Source organism: Rhinatrema bivittatum, chromosome 8, assembly GCF_901001135.1.
Source record: "Rhinatrema bivittatum chromosome 8, aRhiBiv1.1, whole genome shotgun sequence".
NCBI lineage: Eukaryota > Metazoa > Chordata > Amphibia > Gymnophiona > Rhinatrematidae > Rhinatrema > Rhinatrema bivittatum.
The window spans coordinates 183774130-183788630 of record NC_042622.1 but is presented as its reverse complement, the minus strand read 5'-3'; the positions used below and the strand labels follow the sequence as shown (position 1 = coordinate 183788630).

General features: G+C 46.6%; 1 protein-coding gene across 3 annotated transcripts in view; it reads left to right on the top strand.

Annotated features, from left to right (window-relative positions):
• NUP88 (nucleoporin 88) overlaps positions 1 to 10122 on the top strand; it is a 59654-nt gene extending 49532 nt beyond the window's left edge. For all 3 annotated transcript variants that reach the window (XM_029612018.1, XM_029612017.1, XM_029612016.1), the window contains exons 15-17: positions 229 to 355; positions 1728 to 1846; positions 9940 to 10122. In XM_029612018.1, the coding sequence (XP_029467878.1) occupies positions 229 to 355; positions 1728 to 1846; positions 9940 to 10003 (310 nt within the window). In that variant the 3' untranslated portion in view covers positions 10004 to 10122. The remainder of the gene's footprint in view (positions 1 to 228; positions 356 to 1727; positions 1847 to 9939) is intronic.
• Positions 10123 to 14501: the final 4379 nt, after the last annotated feature.

Here is a 14501-nt window from a genome sequence, read left to right as displayed (position 1 = left end):
CCTGTACTGACTGACCCAGCTGTTCTTCAGGTCTAAAGCAGGGCATTGGCTGCGGTACAGAAAACAGTTTATCATTCAGGAAAGAACACCCCCCCCCCCCCCCACGGTATCTGTTAATCACATTCACCTTTGTGGTCCTTGAACTGCTGGATAGCTGATGGAGACCACTTAGTGAGGGAAACGTGAACTGGACTGAGTAAAATTCAGAACTTAATGTGCTTTTTAAAGGATTAAAAAAGTGCTGCGCAGTTTCCACTCTCAGATCCCAGTTCTGTCTGACAGCGAGAGAGATATGAAGAAAGAACTGCAGGCCATCGATGAACAGCTGCAGCGTCTGGGCAACGCAATCAAACAGGTGAGCCAGGGTTCTGCTCCGGCCAAACCTGGCAGGAGAAGCCACGCTTTTGGCTCTTGTTTTTGTTTTTGCTGTTCCCGCAGCTTTGGGCAGAGTCAGGGCATTCTATTTCATTGCGCAGTTGGAAGAGGCAGGTGCTGGGATGGTTTTTCCAGTTCTTGAGAAGCAACAAAAATAACCTAAAACACTATTAATGGTTCTTGCCGTGAATGTCTATTTATTTTAATGAAAAATTTCAAGTCAATATAGTGAATAAAAACATATATTAAAGCTTTGCCGAGTGCAGTGCTCCATGCCATAGGATCAACCAGAGAACTGTCAGAAATGCTGAAAAAAGAAATTCAAACTCCTTCTGTTTCAGCTATAGAAAGATCTTTTTGCCTGAAACTTTGAAGTATGTGGGGGGGGGGGGAGACAAGCAGCAATTTATTTAGTACTTTTATATACCAACATTCATTGGGAGTATCACATCGGTTTACATTCAACATGAACATAGCTTAACAAGCTTTACAGAGAACTTTATAAATACAATAAAGAGAACTTTATAAATATGACAAAATGAAAGCTGGTAAGTAGATAAATAACTATGTACAGGGTTATCTGATTTAACAGATGAAAACAGCAGGTTATTTGCCTTGTTAAGGTTTTAAAACCTTTAGAGCCTCAGAATTGAAAGTCGTTTCTTTATACAGAACCGGAAACCAGCTGTTTTAAAGCTCCCTGGATCTGTTTGGCTTGGTCACTTATGACATCGTGTAAAACTCATGGTAAATGATGGCAGATAAAAACCAAAAGGCCCATCTAGTGTGCCCAGTAGCGATTCTATGTGCATGAACCCAAAGTAGATCAAATTTCCACATGGAACCAAACCTCCAGTCCTGTCGTCTCTTTTAAGAGACGACAGGACTGGAGTAATTTGGGTAATTGCCAGGTTCTTATGGCCTGGATTGGCCACTGTTGGAAACAGGATGCTGGGCTTGATGAGCCCTTGGTCTGACCCAGTATGGCAATTTCTTATGTTCTTAAGGTTGCAGCTGCCACTCCATGCAGCTTTCCCTGTGCCATCCAGGAAGCACAATATAGTCATGTCACTGCTGCCTTGGGCTGCAGCAGTTGCTCAGTAAAGGTTGTTCACCCATGCATGATGGTTATGTTTAAGCCCTATGCAGTTTACAACCAACATACATAATAAAATGATCATATGGAAATAATAAAAAAAAAGACATTAAAGTTCCCTGAAATAAAATAAAATGAAAAAAGATAAAAATAGAGTAACACAAAAACAGATCAGATCCTGTTCCATCAGAAGTATTTCTAGGCTTTTAATCTGGAAATTCCAGCATTGCGTCTTTTTGGTAATATGCCCATGTAGGTCAAGCTAAAGATGGATTATCAGCAGAAGCGGATGGAGAAGGGAACGAGTCCACCAAAAGCAAGCATCGCCCTCAGTGCCCACCAGAGGAAATGCATCCAAGCAGTTCTGAAAGAGGAGTAAGTAAATTACTGCAAATGCGTTCTCTAGCATGGGCCCAGGGAAGCTTATTTTGGCTGCACAAGATATACTTAAAAGTTGTGTGCAAAAATGTAGTCAAATTGTATGTTTCACTGAATCTATCACGAAGCTGACACAACCTCTTCATGGTAAAAGTTAAACATATCAATTTTTAATGTACAATTTACTGATTTTAACAGACTGAAAACAAAATGAATATGGTATGTGCAAACGTTTGGACAGCCCTTCAGTTGATTCATTACTTTTTTTTTTTTTTAAAAGCTGATTGACTCATTCTCCCAGGACAGCAGGATGTTAGTCCTCGCATATGGGTGAAATCAATGGAGCCCTATCACGGAACACTTTTCTCAAAGTTTCTAGAACTTTGACTGGCATGCCCAGCATGCCCAGCATGCCACTAACCCTGCAGCCACCAGGGGTCCTCCTTCAGTCTCGTTTGAGGCACAAGTACGAGCGAAAAATTAAAATAAAAAAATGTAAGCGAACCCAACTCCGTGGGGTGGCGGGTGGGTTTCGTGAGGACTAACATCCTGCTGTCCTGGGAGAACACCTGTTACAGGTAAGCAACTCTTCTTTCTCCCAGGACCAGCAGGATGGTAGTCCTCACATATGGGTGAATAGCAAGCTAAAGGCTGAGTCATACTTATGAGGCCAAGCAGCACCCAACATGTGCAATAGGCACAACAACTAGGGGGCTGTTGGCAAGGATGAGGCAGCCTTGAAATTCACAACGGGTCGAGGTAGGACGAGTTGGGTTCCTACACTGGAAACAAATTTCTTAGGACAGACTGGCCAAAGACGGAATCCTGTCGCCCAGCCTTGTCCAGGCAGTAGTGAGCTGCGAAGGTGTGGAGAGAGCTCTATGTCGCAGCCCTGCAGATGTCAGCAATCGGTACTGAACGGTAGTGTGCTACTGACGTTGCCATTGCTCTGACTGAGTGTGCCTTCACTCGTCCCTGTAGTGGAAGGCCTGCTTGCTGGTAAAAGAATGCGATGCAGTCTGCCAACCAGTTTGACAGTGTTTTCTTGCCCACCGCATTCCCAAGTTTGTTCTTATCAAAAGAGACAAAGAGTTGGGTGGACTTCCTGTGGGCTGTAGTGCAGTCTAAGTAAAACACAAGAGCACGCTGTGGAGAGCTCGCTCACCTGGGTGAGTGTGAGGTCTTGGAAAGAAAGTGGGCAAGACTATGGACTGATTTAAATGGAAATCAGTTACCACCTTAGGAAGGAATTTAGGGTGAGTGCGGAGAACCACCCGTCATGGAGGAACCTTGTCTAGGGTGAGAAAGTCACAAGGGCCTGTAACTCACTCACTCTGCAAGCAGATGTGATGGCTACTAGGAAAAGAACTTTCCATGTAAGGTATCTGAGTTCGCATGAGTGCAAGGGCTCAAAAGGAGTGTGCATGAGCCGTGCAAGTACCACATTGAGGTCTCATGCCACGACCGGTGGCCGAAGAGGAGGCTTAAGCTGTACTAAGCCTCTCATGAATCGACTCACCAGGGGTAAGCAGAGATGGCACTAAGGTGCACTCGGATAGATGACGCCTGGAGGCCAGATTCCAAGAGGTGCCAGAGATAATCCAACAGACTATGTGGGGCAAGAAAAAGGATCCAAGCCCTTTTGTGTGCACCACAAGGTAAATCTCTTACATTTAGAGCGGTAGGATTTCCGCATGGAAGGCTTCCATAAAGCTACTAGGACTTGAGATACGTCACTTGAAAGGTTGAGTGGTTGTAGTATCAGCCTTTCAACATCCAGTGTGGTTGTAGTATCAGCCTTTCAACATCCAGGTTGTAGTATCAGCCTTTCAACATCCAGGCAAAGTATGGGAAACCAAATTTGGTGCAGCCAGGACGGGGCTATGAGAATCATTAAGCCCCGGTCCTGTTGTAGCTTCACGAGAGTGTTGCTTATTAGCGGAATCTGAGGATACGCATAAAGCAGGACTTTGTTCCAGGGACGGGCGAAGGCATCCCCGGCTGGTGCATGCTGGTCCCTGTGCAGGGAGCAGAAGCTTTCCACTTTGTGGTTCTGACTGGACACAAAGAGGTTGATGGTCGGATGACCCCACCGGTGGAAGATTCTGCTCGTAACCGAGGGATCCAGAGACCATTCGTGGAGCTGGAAACGTCGGCTGAGGCAGTCCGCCAGTGCATTCTGTGTGCCTGCTAGATAAGTGGCTCACAGAAGAATGGAATGCGACAGGGCCCAGGCCAAAATCTGTGCCACCTCCTGGCAAAGCAGATAAGAGCCCGTGCCCCCCTGTTTGTTCAGGTACCACATTGCAACCTGGTTGTCTATATGAATCAGGACAACGTTGTTGGAGAGATAATCCTGAAATGCATAAAGGGCGTATCACATTGCTCGAAGCTCCAGAAAGTTGATTTGATGGGTCGCTTCGGCTTTTGTCCAAGTCCCTTGAGTTTGAAGGCCTTGGACGTCTGTAGTTAAGGTCATCTGAGGAGCCGGTTGCTGGAAAGGAAGACTCGCTTGTAAGTTGGCTTTGTATGTCCACCAGGCAAGGGACAGACGAAGCTGGCTAGGTAGGTGTACCATGGACGACAGCGGCTGGGATTTCAGAGTCCATTGGGTCACACTCATGGCAAGACGTGCCATAGGGGTGACATGCACAGTTGATGCCATGTTCCCGAGGAACCTGAGTAGCTGGCCAGCTGAGGCTCTTTTTCGACTGTGGATAAAGTTGGCAAGGTTGGACAGCGTAATCGCACGGTCGTTGGGTAAGAATGCTCTGGACAGTCTCATGTCTAGATCTGCTCTTATAAAGGAGAGAAGATGAGACGGTGTTAATTGGGATTTGGGGTAATTTATTAGAAATCCCAATGAGTTTAGAAGTGTTATGGTGAGACAGAGAGAGTCGAGGGCTCCTTGTTTTGTCTGGCTTTTTATGAGCCAGTCGTCCAGGTATGGAAAAACATATACGCCTCTGCTGTGTAACTGCGCAGTCACGACTGCCAGGCACTTCATAAAGGCTCAAGGCGCCGAGGCTAGGCCAGATGGTAGTACCTTGTATTGATAGTGACTGCGGCCCACCACAAATCGCAGATATTTGTGATGAGGAGGGGAGATCGCAATATGGGCATCTGCGTCTTGAAGGTCCAGAGAGCAGAGCCCAATCCCCTTGTTGAAGTAGAGGAAGCATGGTGCCCAGGGATACCATCCTGAACCATTCCTTGTGAAGAAATGTATTCAAGGCACAGAGGTCCAGAATTAGGCTGGAGGCCACCGGTCTTTTTTGGAATAAGGAAATATCTGGAGTAGAACTCTTCCCTGCTGATTCAGGCAGCCTGAAATTCACAGCGGGTCGATCCGTTTTCTACACAAAAATCCAGATCAGGTTTTTATTGCAGCTTGGCTCTTGCTGGGGCATATTTAGTTAAAAAAAAAAAAAAAAATTGTCAAGCCATAGTGGGTACACTTCTGAAGCCAGAAAGAATTTCACTCTGCTTCTGTGCGGCTGTGGGGAGTTTATTTTTGGAGAATTGGTATGCCAGCAGCCAGGATTCTGGATTTCCTAGCGTGTAGCCAGATGGCCTCAGGACCAATGGGTTATGCTCTCCTGCCAGCAGATGGAGATGGAGTCAAATTTCAAAGCTTATGTCATCCTAGATACACCCTGCAGTGACCTCAGCCCTTGAGTATTTCTCCATCTCTAGAAATGGTGGACGTACCTCTACCTATGGGGATTGCTCTACTTTTTGGAAGGAGAAAGTCTACATTTAAATTGGAGAAAGAAAATTGAGCCCCGCTCTCCTGCAGTGATACCTAAAGGTCCCTCCCCCAGTTAAGAATTCCTGAGGTGATTTCCGAGATTCCTCAGAGAGGTGTGCCTTGGTCCGGTAGCTGGTTCCTGGTGTGGACTTTGCTGCTTAAGCAGCTGAAAGACAATGAGTGCAGGAAGCTGAGCGCAGTGGTGACTGCCAAAGCCCTCTCCCCCCGCAGCCCGAGACAGTCTCTGTACTCAGCCGATAAGCGCTGAGCCCAGGTAAGTTTAAAAAAAAAAAAGAAAGAAAAGATTTTCTTCCCAATTCAGAGATATTTGGAGGGGTTTTGGTAAGACTTCCTGTGGTCTCCTTGCTCAGCGTGCTGCACCAACGTCGTTCTCGAACCCATTTGGGGTAAGGGGAAGTGGGCTTCCGCATCAGTTAAGTTGCCCCCCCCCGGTGGGCCAGCCTCTGCTTTAGGCTTGGTCAGCCTACCGCGTCGTAGGCCGTGTCGATGCTATTTTGCACACGTCTTTGTACGTGCCATATTGTCCTCCATAGAACATCAGTACGTGCAGTGCGTTGGCTCTGCGCGTGCACTGCAAGCGTGTCAAGCGTGTACATATGCGCACAACCTACTAAGTGCAGAATACAGCTAAAGCCGGGCGCACGGGCTGTGTGTGTGCCTCGCCGAGGTGCCTATAATCTATGCGCATACGTTTTAAGCATGAGCCGACAGAACACACAGTTACTGCCACCACTGGCTCCAGCAGCCAAGAAACATAAGCGCCTTTCTCTCTGCGCTGCTTGTCATATTAGAACTTCACAGTCTGACGTAGATTACAACTTATGTCAGCACTGTGAGGAAGCCCAGGGAGAATTGGCCTCCCTGGACTTTGCTAAGCCCAGCTCCTCCCATTCAGAGGTTGGGTTAGCCACAGCCTTAACTGAAAGTTCCCCGGATCTGAGCACCCCCGGGACTGGGTCATCCATGGGAGAGGGAACGTCAGCGGCACCTACCCCACTACCTTCTGGGCTAGGCATGGACTTGGCTGCCTTCTCTTGGGTGGAATTTTTCCAGGGCCTTCAAGCCTTCGTACAGGCGCAGTCTGCTACCTCACTTACCCCTGTCTAGAGAAAACCTCAGCCGGTAAGCCCTCTCTCTCCCAGTCCTATCGGCAGACCTAGAGGCATGCCTCGCCTCAGCAGGGATATCTCTGGCAGGGACCCGGATGGCACAGAGAAAGAGGAGAATACGGATTCCTTGGAAGATGGGAAAATTCCCCCAGGTTTAGAACTGTATCTGACCACGTTACAGTTTTTCCATAGACACACATTGCTGGCCCTGGGTTCCCAGACCCTGAAGATGCTGCGAGTTGCTGGGGTGGACTGATGGAACAAAAGAAGAATCCCATTTTGATTTCCCTACGGAAAGCCTCTTGCTACTTTCCAGTACTGGATGCCATCCAGGAATTGATTGACCTGGAATGGGATGCCCCAGAAGCAAGCTTCAAAGGGGGACGAGTGTTAAAAGCTTTATAGCCACTGGATCCGGCAGGGAGAAAGTGGATGTGCTGGTCTGTGCCATCTCTAAGCGAACAACTATCCCAGTGGAGGGAAGAGCAGCCTTAAAGGATATGCACGATAAACGGATGGAGTCCATCCTTATACAGGCCTTTGATACTGTAGCAATGACCTTACAGATTGCTTCTTGTTGTGCCCTGGTAGCTCATTCATGCCTACTCCTTTCTTAGGAGATAGATGATTCGGGGTAAATTCAAGGTTGGTTATGGAACCCACTGCCACATTTTAGCTGACGCGGGCTTGGATCTAGTCTGTACTTTGGCCATTGGAGTGGCCTCAGTGGTGTCGGCCAGAAAACAGCTGTGGCTGCGAAAGTGGTTAGCAGACACAACCTCCAAGGCAAATCTTACAAAGATGCCTTTAAAGTATCACTCCTTTTTGGAAGTGAATTGGAAAAGCTGGCCAGTAAATGGGGTGAATCTCCAGTTCCAGTTCCCCGGCTACCAGAAGATAAAAGAAGTTATAGCGCCCCTCGCCTATGAGGAGTCAATCCAGGGGCTCCCAACACTTTCGCCCCTACTGAAACTCGACATTTCTGGGGTCTCAGTCCTTTCATAGTCGACAGCCCAAGAGATGGGCAGGCTTGGGTTCAGGTTCATCCTGAACTCCCCAATGAAATTTTGCCGACCCACCCTCGGAACGAGAAGATAGGGAGTTGACTGTCCCTCTTCTTCCAGAGGTGGGTTGAGCTCACTTCGGACAAATGGGTACTCAAGGTCATACGAGAAGGATATGCACTGGAATTTCACAGCACTCTTCGAGACATGATGTCTCCTTGCTACTCCCAGCACAAGAAGCAGGTAGTGGAGACTACTCTTTTAAGACTCCTCAGGATGAGGGCTATAATCCCAGTACCTGCGTCCCAGGAAAATACGGGGCATTATTCCATCTATTTCATTGTACCCAAGAAGGAAGGCTCCTTTCGCCCCATCCTGATCCTCAAGAGCTTCAACAGACATCTACGAGTGAATCATTTCTGCATGGAAACCCTACACTCCGAGATAATGGCCGTACAATCGGGAGAGTTCTTAACCTCCCATGATCTATCAGAGGCCTACCTGCATATTCCAATCTGTCAAGAATACCAATGTTTCCTATGCTTTGCTGTACTGGGTCGCCATTATCAGTTCCGGATACTGCCCATTCGGCTAGCCACAACCCCCAGAAATTTTCCAAGGTTATGATAGCCATAGTGGCGGCATTGAGAAAATAGGGAACCTTGGTGCACCCGTACTTGGACAACTGGTTGATCCGGGTCAAGTCCTTGGAAGAGAGTTTCTGGGTGACAAACAGGGTGAACTTCTTGCTTCAGGAACTTAATTGGGTCATCAACCTGGACAAAAGCAGACTCAAGGCTTCCCAGTCCTTGGAATATCTGGGAGTCTGGTTCAACATCAAGCAGTGCAAGATCTTCCTTCTGACCACATGAATAAGAAAGTTGATGTCTCAAGTGTCAGTGGATGAGCACGATATACCTGACTGTGTGGAGCTATCTCCAAGTTCTTAGTTTAATGGCGGCATCCCTAGAAGTAGTGCCATGGGTGAGGGCACACTTGTTACCACTTCAGCGCTCATTACTCTTCACGTTGGAATATTCGATTCGTCTCCACTTACTGATGGGCATATGCTCTTGGCTCCAGTGGTGGCTACAAGAAGTTCATCTGAGCAGGGGTGTACCCCTTACCTCTCCAAACTGGCTGGTCCTTGCAAAAGACATGAGGCTCCGGGGCTGGGGAACTCACTGTTAGGAACTGATGGCCCAGGGACGTTGGACTGAGGAAGAGACCCTCCCCCCCCCCCCCCCCAAACCCAACTTGCCACCCAAAGTTCACCCCAAGTTCATAATGCCTCCTCTTACAGTGGTATAAAAAGTTCAGATATGTGAGCTGCACTCACTCGCTCTCACTCTTGTTAATTGTTAAGCAGCCCGAAAAAGTGATATTAAGTCGGAGGAACCAAAAATGTAAATAAATAAATAAAAATTAAACATTTTAAAACATGGAAAAAAATTGCTGGCTGGTCAGGTTAGGAAAATGGATGCTCACCTGGCAGACGCTCGTAAAATGAGCGTCTGTTTTCTGATCCCCCTGACAACCACCTCTCCTGGGCCAAGGAGGTACTAGGGGCGCATAATCATCCCTAGAGCCTCCTTTTAGTATGACCCCTTATTTAAATACAGGATCACGCGCCCAGGAGAGGTGGCTGGGTGCACACTGGGAGAGCGGGCGATCAACACTGAGCGCCCGTTTTCCTGCAGAGCTTACTGAATCGGCCTGAATGTTAAAATTGTGTTCAATAATTTTAGATGCTCAGGAACTCTATCCCTAGAGAAGTAATACTAAAATTTGCAAAGCAATGACTTTTAAATGTACTAGGGAGGAGGTGGAGAATTTTAAGTTCTCTTTCCAGAACATCTTTAAGGACTATAAATGGTCTGTGAAAGGGCTTTAGCTATTAACATACAGTGGGTGCTTAATGACCCACTTGGGGAACAATGTTGTAATGTAATACAGGGCTTCCCAGTCCTGTCCTGGGGATCCTGAATATGCAGGAGATAAATTCGCATATAGTCTGGATATCCTGAAAACTCGACTGGCTGTGGGGTCCCTAGGATAGGTTTGGGAAGCCCTGATCTAATACTAATAATAATGTGCTATTATTCTCTCTCATTTCCCTGCCTCACCCCCAACCTACTTACTGTAGTTTTGGTCTCATCACATAGCAGTTAACCTGAGTTTTGTTTTGTTTTTTTACTTCTATAGGGGTGAACACATTCAGCAAATGGTAAAACAAATCAATGCTGTCAGAAACCATGTAAACTTCTAAAGTGCTGAAGAACTGGCAAAGATAATCTTGCATGGACTTAAAAAAAATTTTTTTGCTAGATGACTTATTTTGTAAAAATTCTTAAATACTAAATAAATTGATTTTTTTTTAAAAAGTTCCATACTGCTGTACCTAACTAGATTAAGTGGCAGCATGCCAAGATGCTCCTAGATAAGTTAAGATTTCTTTTATCTTTCTTTAAAAATTTCATTTTTTCTGAGTACTTCTTTTGAATCCTGTCTCCTCTGACCTTAGAACTATATAAAGGAACAAAAGTTGCACCCAGAAGTAATCCAGCCTACTTGTGCACATCTGGTTAGAATAATCTCTTCTCCACCCCCCCCCCCCACCCCCCCCAAAAGTATTCTTCATCAGGATGCTAAACAGAAAAGTTAGTCATAGGGGGCACACAAACACAGCCATCTCGTAAACCTTTTTTCCTCATTGTCCAACCAGATCAGTCTGTCCACATGGGTTATTTGTCCCCTACTAGCAGATAGTCAGACCCACAGGTCTTGTGCTTTTCCTATAGAACAGAAAGCCTGATGGAAAAATATCAGGGGAAACCTCTCCCTCTTTGGAAAGATGACACAAATGAGGCCTGTTTTGTTACCTTTCAGCTAGTTCAAACACCAGGGTTCCCCTAAGCAAGGCTGATACTGAGCATGACAATCTGCAGGAAGTTAAACCAAAATGGCTGATGCTCCTGCCAAGCCTGGAGTGCTGGGGTCTCCTCAGTATTCTGCTGTAACCACAGATCCTAAGTGGCAACCTTCCCCCAACAGAAGAGATGCACTAAGGGCCCTGGAAGCCTGGGAACGCTCCTCCAGGACTTCCCTGGCCCTAACACAGGCTGCATATGAAGGCCCTTCTGCGCCTGCCTCTTAATGTGCTTTAACAGTGACTGCTCTGCCACCAAAATAAACAGTTCATCCCTCTCATACATCTAAACTCACATGATGGTAAGCAAAATGGCCCAACCCTCCTCCCCTAAGCTCCCTCTGGAATGCCTTGCATGGGAACTGCTGCTCAATCAAAGGCCTTTCTGCAGCTGCCTTCCATTTTTTGTTTCCAGATATCTTGGAGGTAAGTCTGAAAATAGCAATGGGGGGGAGGCTCTTCACACCAAACACAAGCTGACCAAGGCTTTTTTAAAAATAATTTTGGTCCATAAAAACCACCCCCTGCCTCTATCTAGTTCCCTCTGGGACTGGGAACCTCCAAGTCAGGCTTCCTGTCTTGGGCAAAACAAGTAGCCTGGCCCTTAACAGCACAAAAGCTGTCCTGGAAATCCTGCTGCACCACCAGTGAGTCCTACCATTTGCTGGCAGTAGAAAATACTGGGGTTTCTCTGTGCTGTACCACCTATTCATAGTGGGGTGTGCTCTGCCTCCATATGCTGGTGGGGGGGACGGGGGACATAACCCACCTTTTTCAACTGGACTGGACTGGTATAGTAGAATTCCTAGAAAAGCAAGTTTTCTTACCGTAAACTGAGTTTTCCGTAGATAGCAGATGAATTAGCCATGCTGTCTGGGTACATCTTCCGTGCCACTAGGTGGTGGAGCTCTCTAAGTCTGGTAAAGTTTTTCAGCTAGGTGCTCCCTCTTGTATCTTCCCACTTTTGCCTGAGGCTCCTCAGTCTGTACCAAAGAAAGTAGTATGCCATGTCAGAACTGTCCGAGGAGGCAGGTGGGTCAGCATGGCTAATTCATCTGCTATCTAAGGAAAACACCGTTTACGGTATGCAAACTTGCTTTTTTCACATAGATAAGCAGCTGAATTAGCCATGCTATATGGGCGTCCCCAGCTGACGTATTGAGCATTTTGATATGAGCATAGTTTGTTTATTTTGCTCAATACGGGAGTATTGGTGGACAGTTTCTATGAAGGCATTTTATGTGAGGAACGTGCTCTTCTGCAGGATAGTCCACCCCATGAGTGCATCATCAACAGTTTATTTGTCCAAACAGTAATGGGATGTGAAAGTATGCAGTGATGACCACGTTGTCGCTTTACAGATGTTGATGAGAGGCACTTTATGGAGGTGGGCAACTGAAGCAGCCATCGCACGCACTTGATGTGCTTTTGGAGTCGCAGATAGCTGCTTTTCGTCATTGGACATCCTGGTGCGTTTGGGTTGAAAGAAAGGAATAGTTGTGAGGGTCTGTTGGGTGAATGGGTACGCTTTTTGTAGTAGGCAAGTGCACACTTACAGTCATGAAGCTTCCGCTCATTGTCATTTGCATGAGGTTTAGGATGGAAGGTGGGTAAGGTGATGGTTTGGTTAATATGAAAACTAGAAATCACCTTTGGTAGAAAATTGGGGTGAGTGCGTAATGTCACTTTGTCATGGTGAAATTGAAGATAAGGAGGGTAGTGAACTAAGGCTTGAAGCTCACTAACCTGTCTAGCTGATGTTAGAGCAGTCAGGTGTAGAGTACCTTCCATGAGAGGTATCGTAGGTGACAAGTATCTAATGGTTGAGATGGTGGTAGCATCAGTTATTCGAGGATTATATTAATATCCCACGGCACCAGTGGTTTCTTTAGTGGTGGACGTAAGTGTAATACTTCCTTCATGAATCTGGATACGAGAGAATGACATGATATGGCTTCTCTGTTTAAGGGATCGTGACAAGCTGCTATAGTACTTAAGTGTACTTGGAGTGAGGCCGTGGCGAGGCCTTCACTGTAGAGAAGATGAAGGTAGGACAGAAGGCGTTCTGGTGGGCAGGTAAGTGGGTCCATGCCCATCGTTGAGCACCAGGAAGTGTAGCATGACCACTTTCTTTGGTAGTTGATTGTGGTCGAAGGTTTTCTCGAGGACCGTAGTATGTCTTGAAGAGAAGGAGAAATGTTTAAGTTCCAGTATATGAGCCTTTCAGTCTCCATGCTGTGAGGTGTAGGGAGGAGTGAAGAGGATGCAGTAGTGATCCACTGTCTTGGGTAAGAAGTTGAGGGCTGTTGCCCAGGGGAATTGGATTGTGTATTGATAGCTGTATGAGGTAGCTGTACCATGGTTGTCTTGGCGCGATGAGGATCCGATCTGCCTGATCTTCGAGGCATCTCTGGATCGTGTGAGAGATGAGTGGTATCGGAGGGAACGGATATAGTAGATTGTGAGACCAACTTATGAGGAAAACATCTGGAGCTAGTCTTGAGTAAGCTCTCCACTTTCCTGTTGCTTTCGGTCACGAAGAGGTTGATGGAAGGAAGGCTGGCCCCAAATGGAGAATAGGTGGTGTGCAACCTCTTGCTGTAGTTCCTGTTTGTGGGGGTGAAATATCCTGCTGAGTTTGTCTGCTCTGGAATTGCAAATAAGTTGCTTGGAGAGAGATGGATCTGTGGTGAGCCCTCTCCAGTATCTGTACTGCTTCCTTGCAGAGGTTCCAAGAACCGGACCCTCCTTTGTTTATGTAGAACATTGTAACTTGGTTGTCTGTGTGAATCATCACTGTTTTTCCTTGTAGGGAGTTTTCGAAGGCTCGAAGGGCATTTTTGACTTCTCTGAGTTCCAGAAGATTTATGTATAGTGTGCGTTCATATGTGGACCATAGACCCTGTGTTTGTAGCTGGTCTAGGTGGGCTCCCCATCCCTTGGGAGATGCGACTTTGGTGATTATTATCTGATGTCGAAGGGGTCATAGAGGTGAACCCGCTAGTATTGTCAATGGGAGTAGCCACCATTGCAGGTCTTTCTTCATGCTGTTGGTTAAGGAGATGGGAGTCGACAATGGATGGAGAAATTGTCCATTGGTTTTTTAGACCCCGTTGTAGGCGACACGTGTAGACTCGTATGTGGGACTATGTAGATGGATGCTGCCATGTGTCCTAGAATGGTTAGGATTTGGCGGGCTGGAATAGTCGTACTGTGAAGTAGAACTGAAGATAGTGTGGAGAGAGCTAATGCTCGTGGGTGTGGTAGGAAGGTCTTGTCTTGAATTGTGTCGATGTAAGCTCCGATGAATTGTATGGTTTGAGTTGGCTCTATTTTTGACTTTTCGTAGTTAAGAGACCTAGATTGTCTAGGCTAGAAATAGTTCGAAGCAGATTGTCTTGTAGGAGAGTCTAATTGGGTGCGACTATAAGCCAGTCGTCCAGATAAGGAAATATTTGCACCCCCTGACGACGGAGATGTGCCACCACTACTGCCAGACATTTGGTGAAGACTCTGGGGGCAGAGGAAAGGCTGAATGGGAGAACCTTGTACTGGAAGTGCTGGTTGTCCATCTGGAAACAGAGGTAACACCAGGAGTTGGGATGCATTGGTATGTGAGCATATGCATCCTTCAAATCCAGTGAACACATCCGATCTTTGGGTCATAGGAACAGAAGAATGGAGTTGAGAGAAGCCATTTTGAACTTATCCTTGTGAAGGTGTTTGTTGAGTGAACGTAGGTCCAAGATGGGATGTAGTCCTCCTGACTTCTTGGGAATAAGAAAGTATTGTGAGTAGAACCCTTGATGAAATTGCGGGTAAGGCAATTTCTGAATGC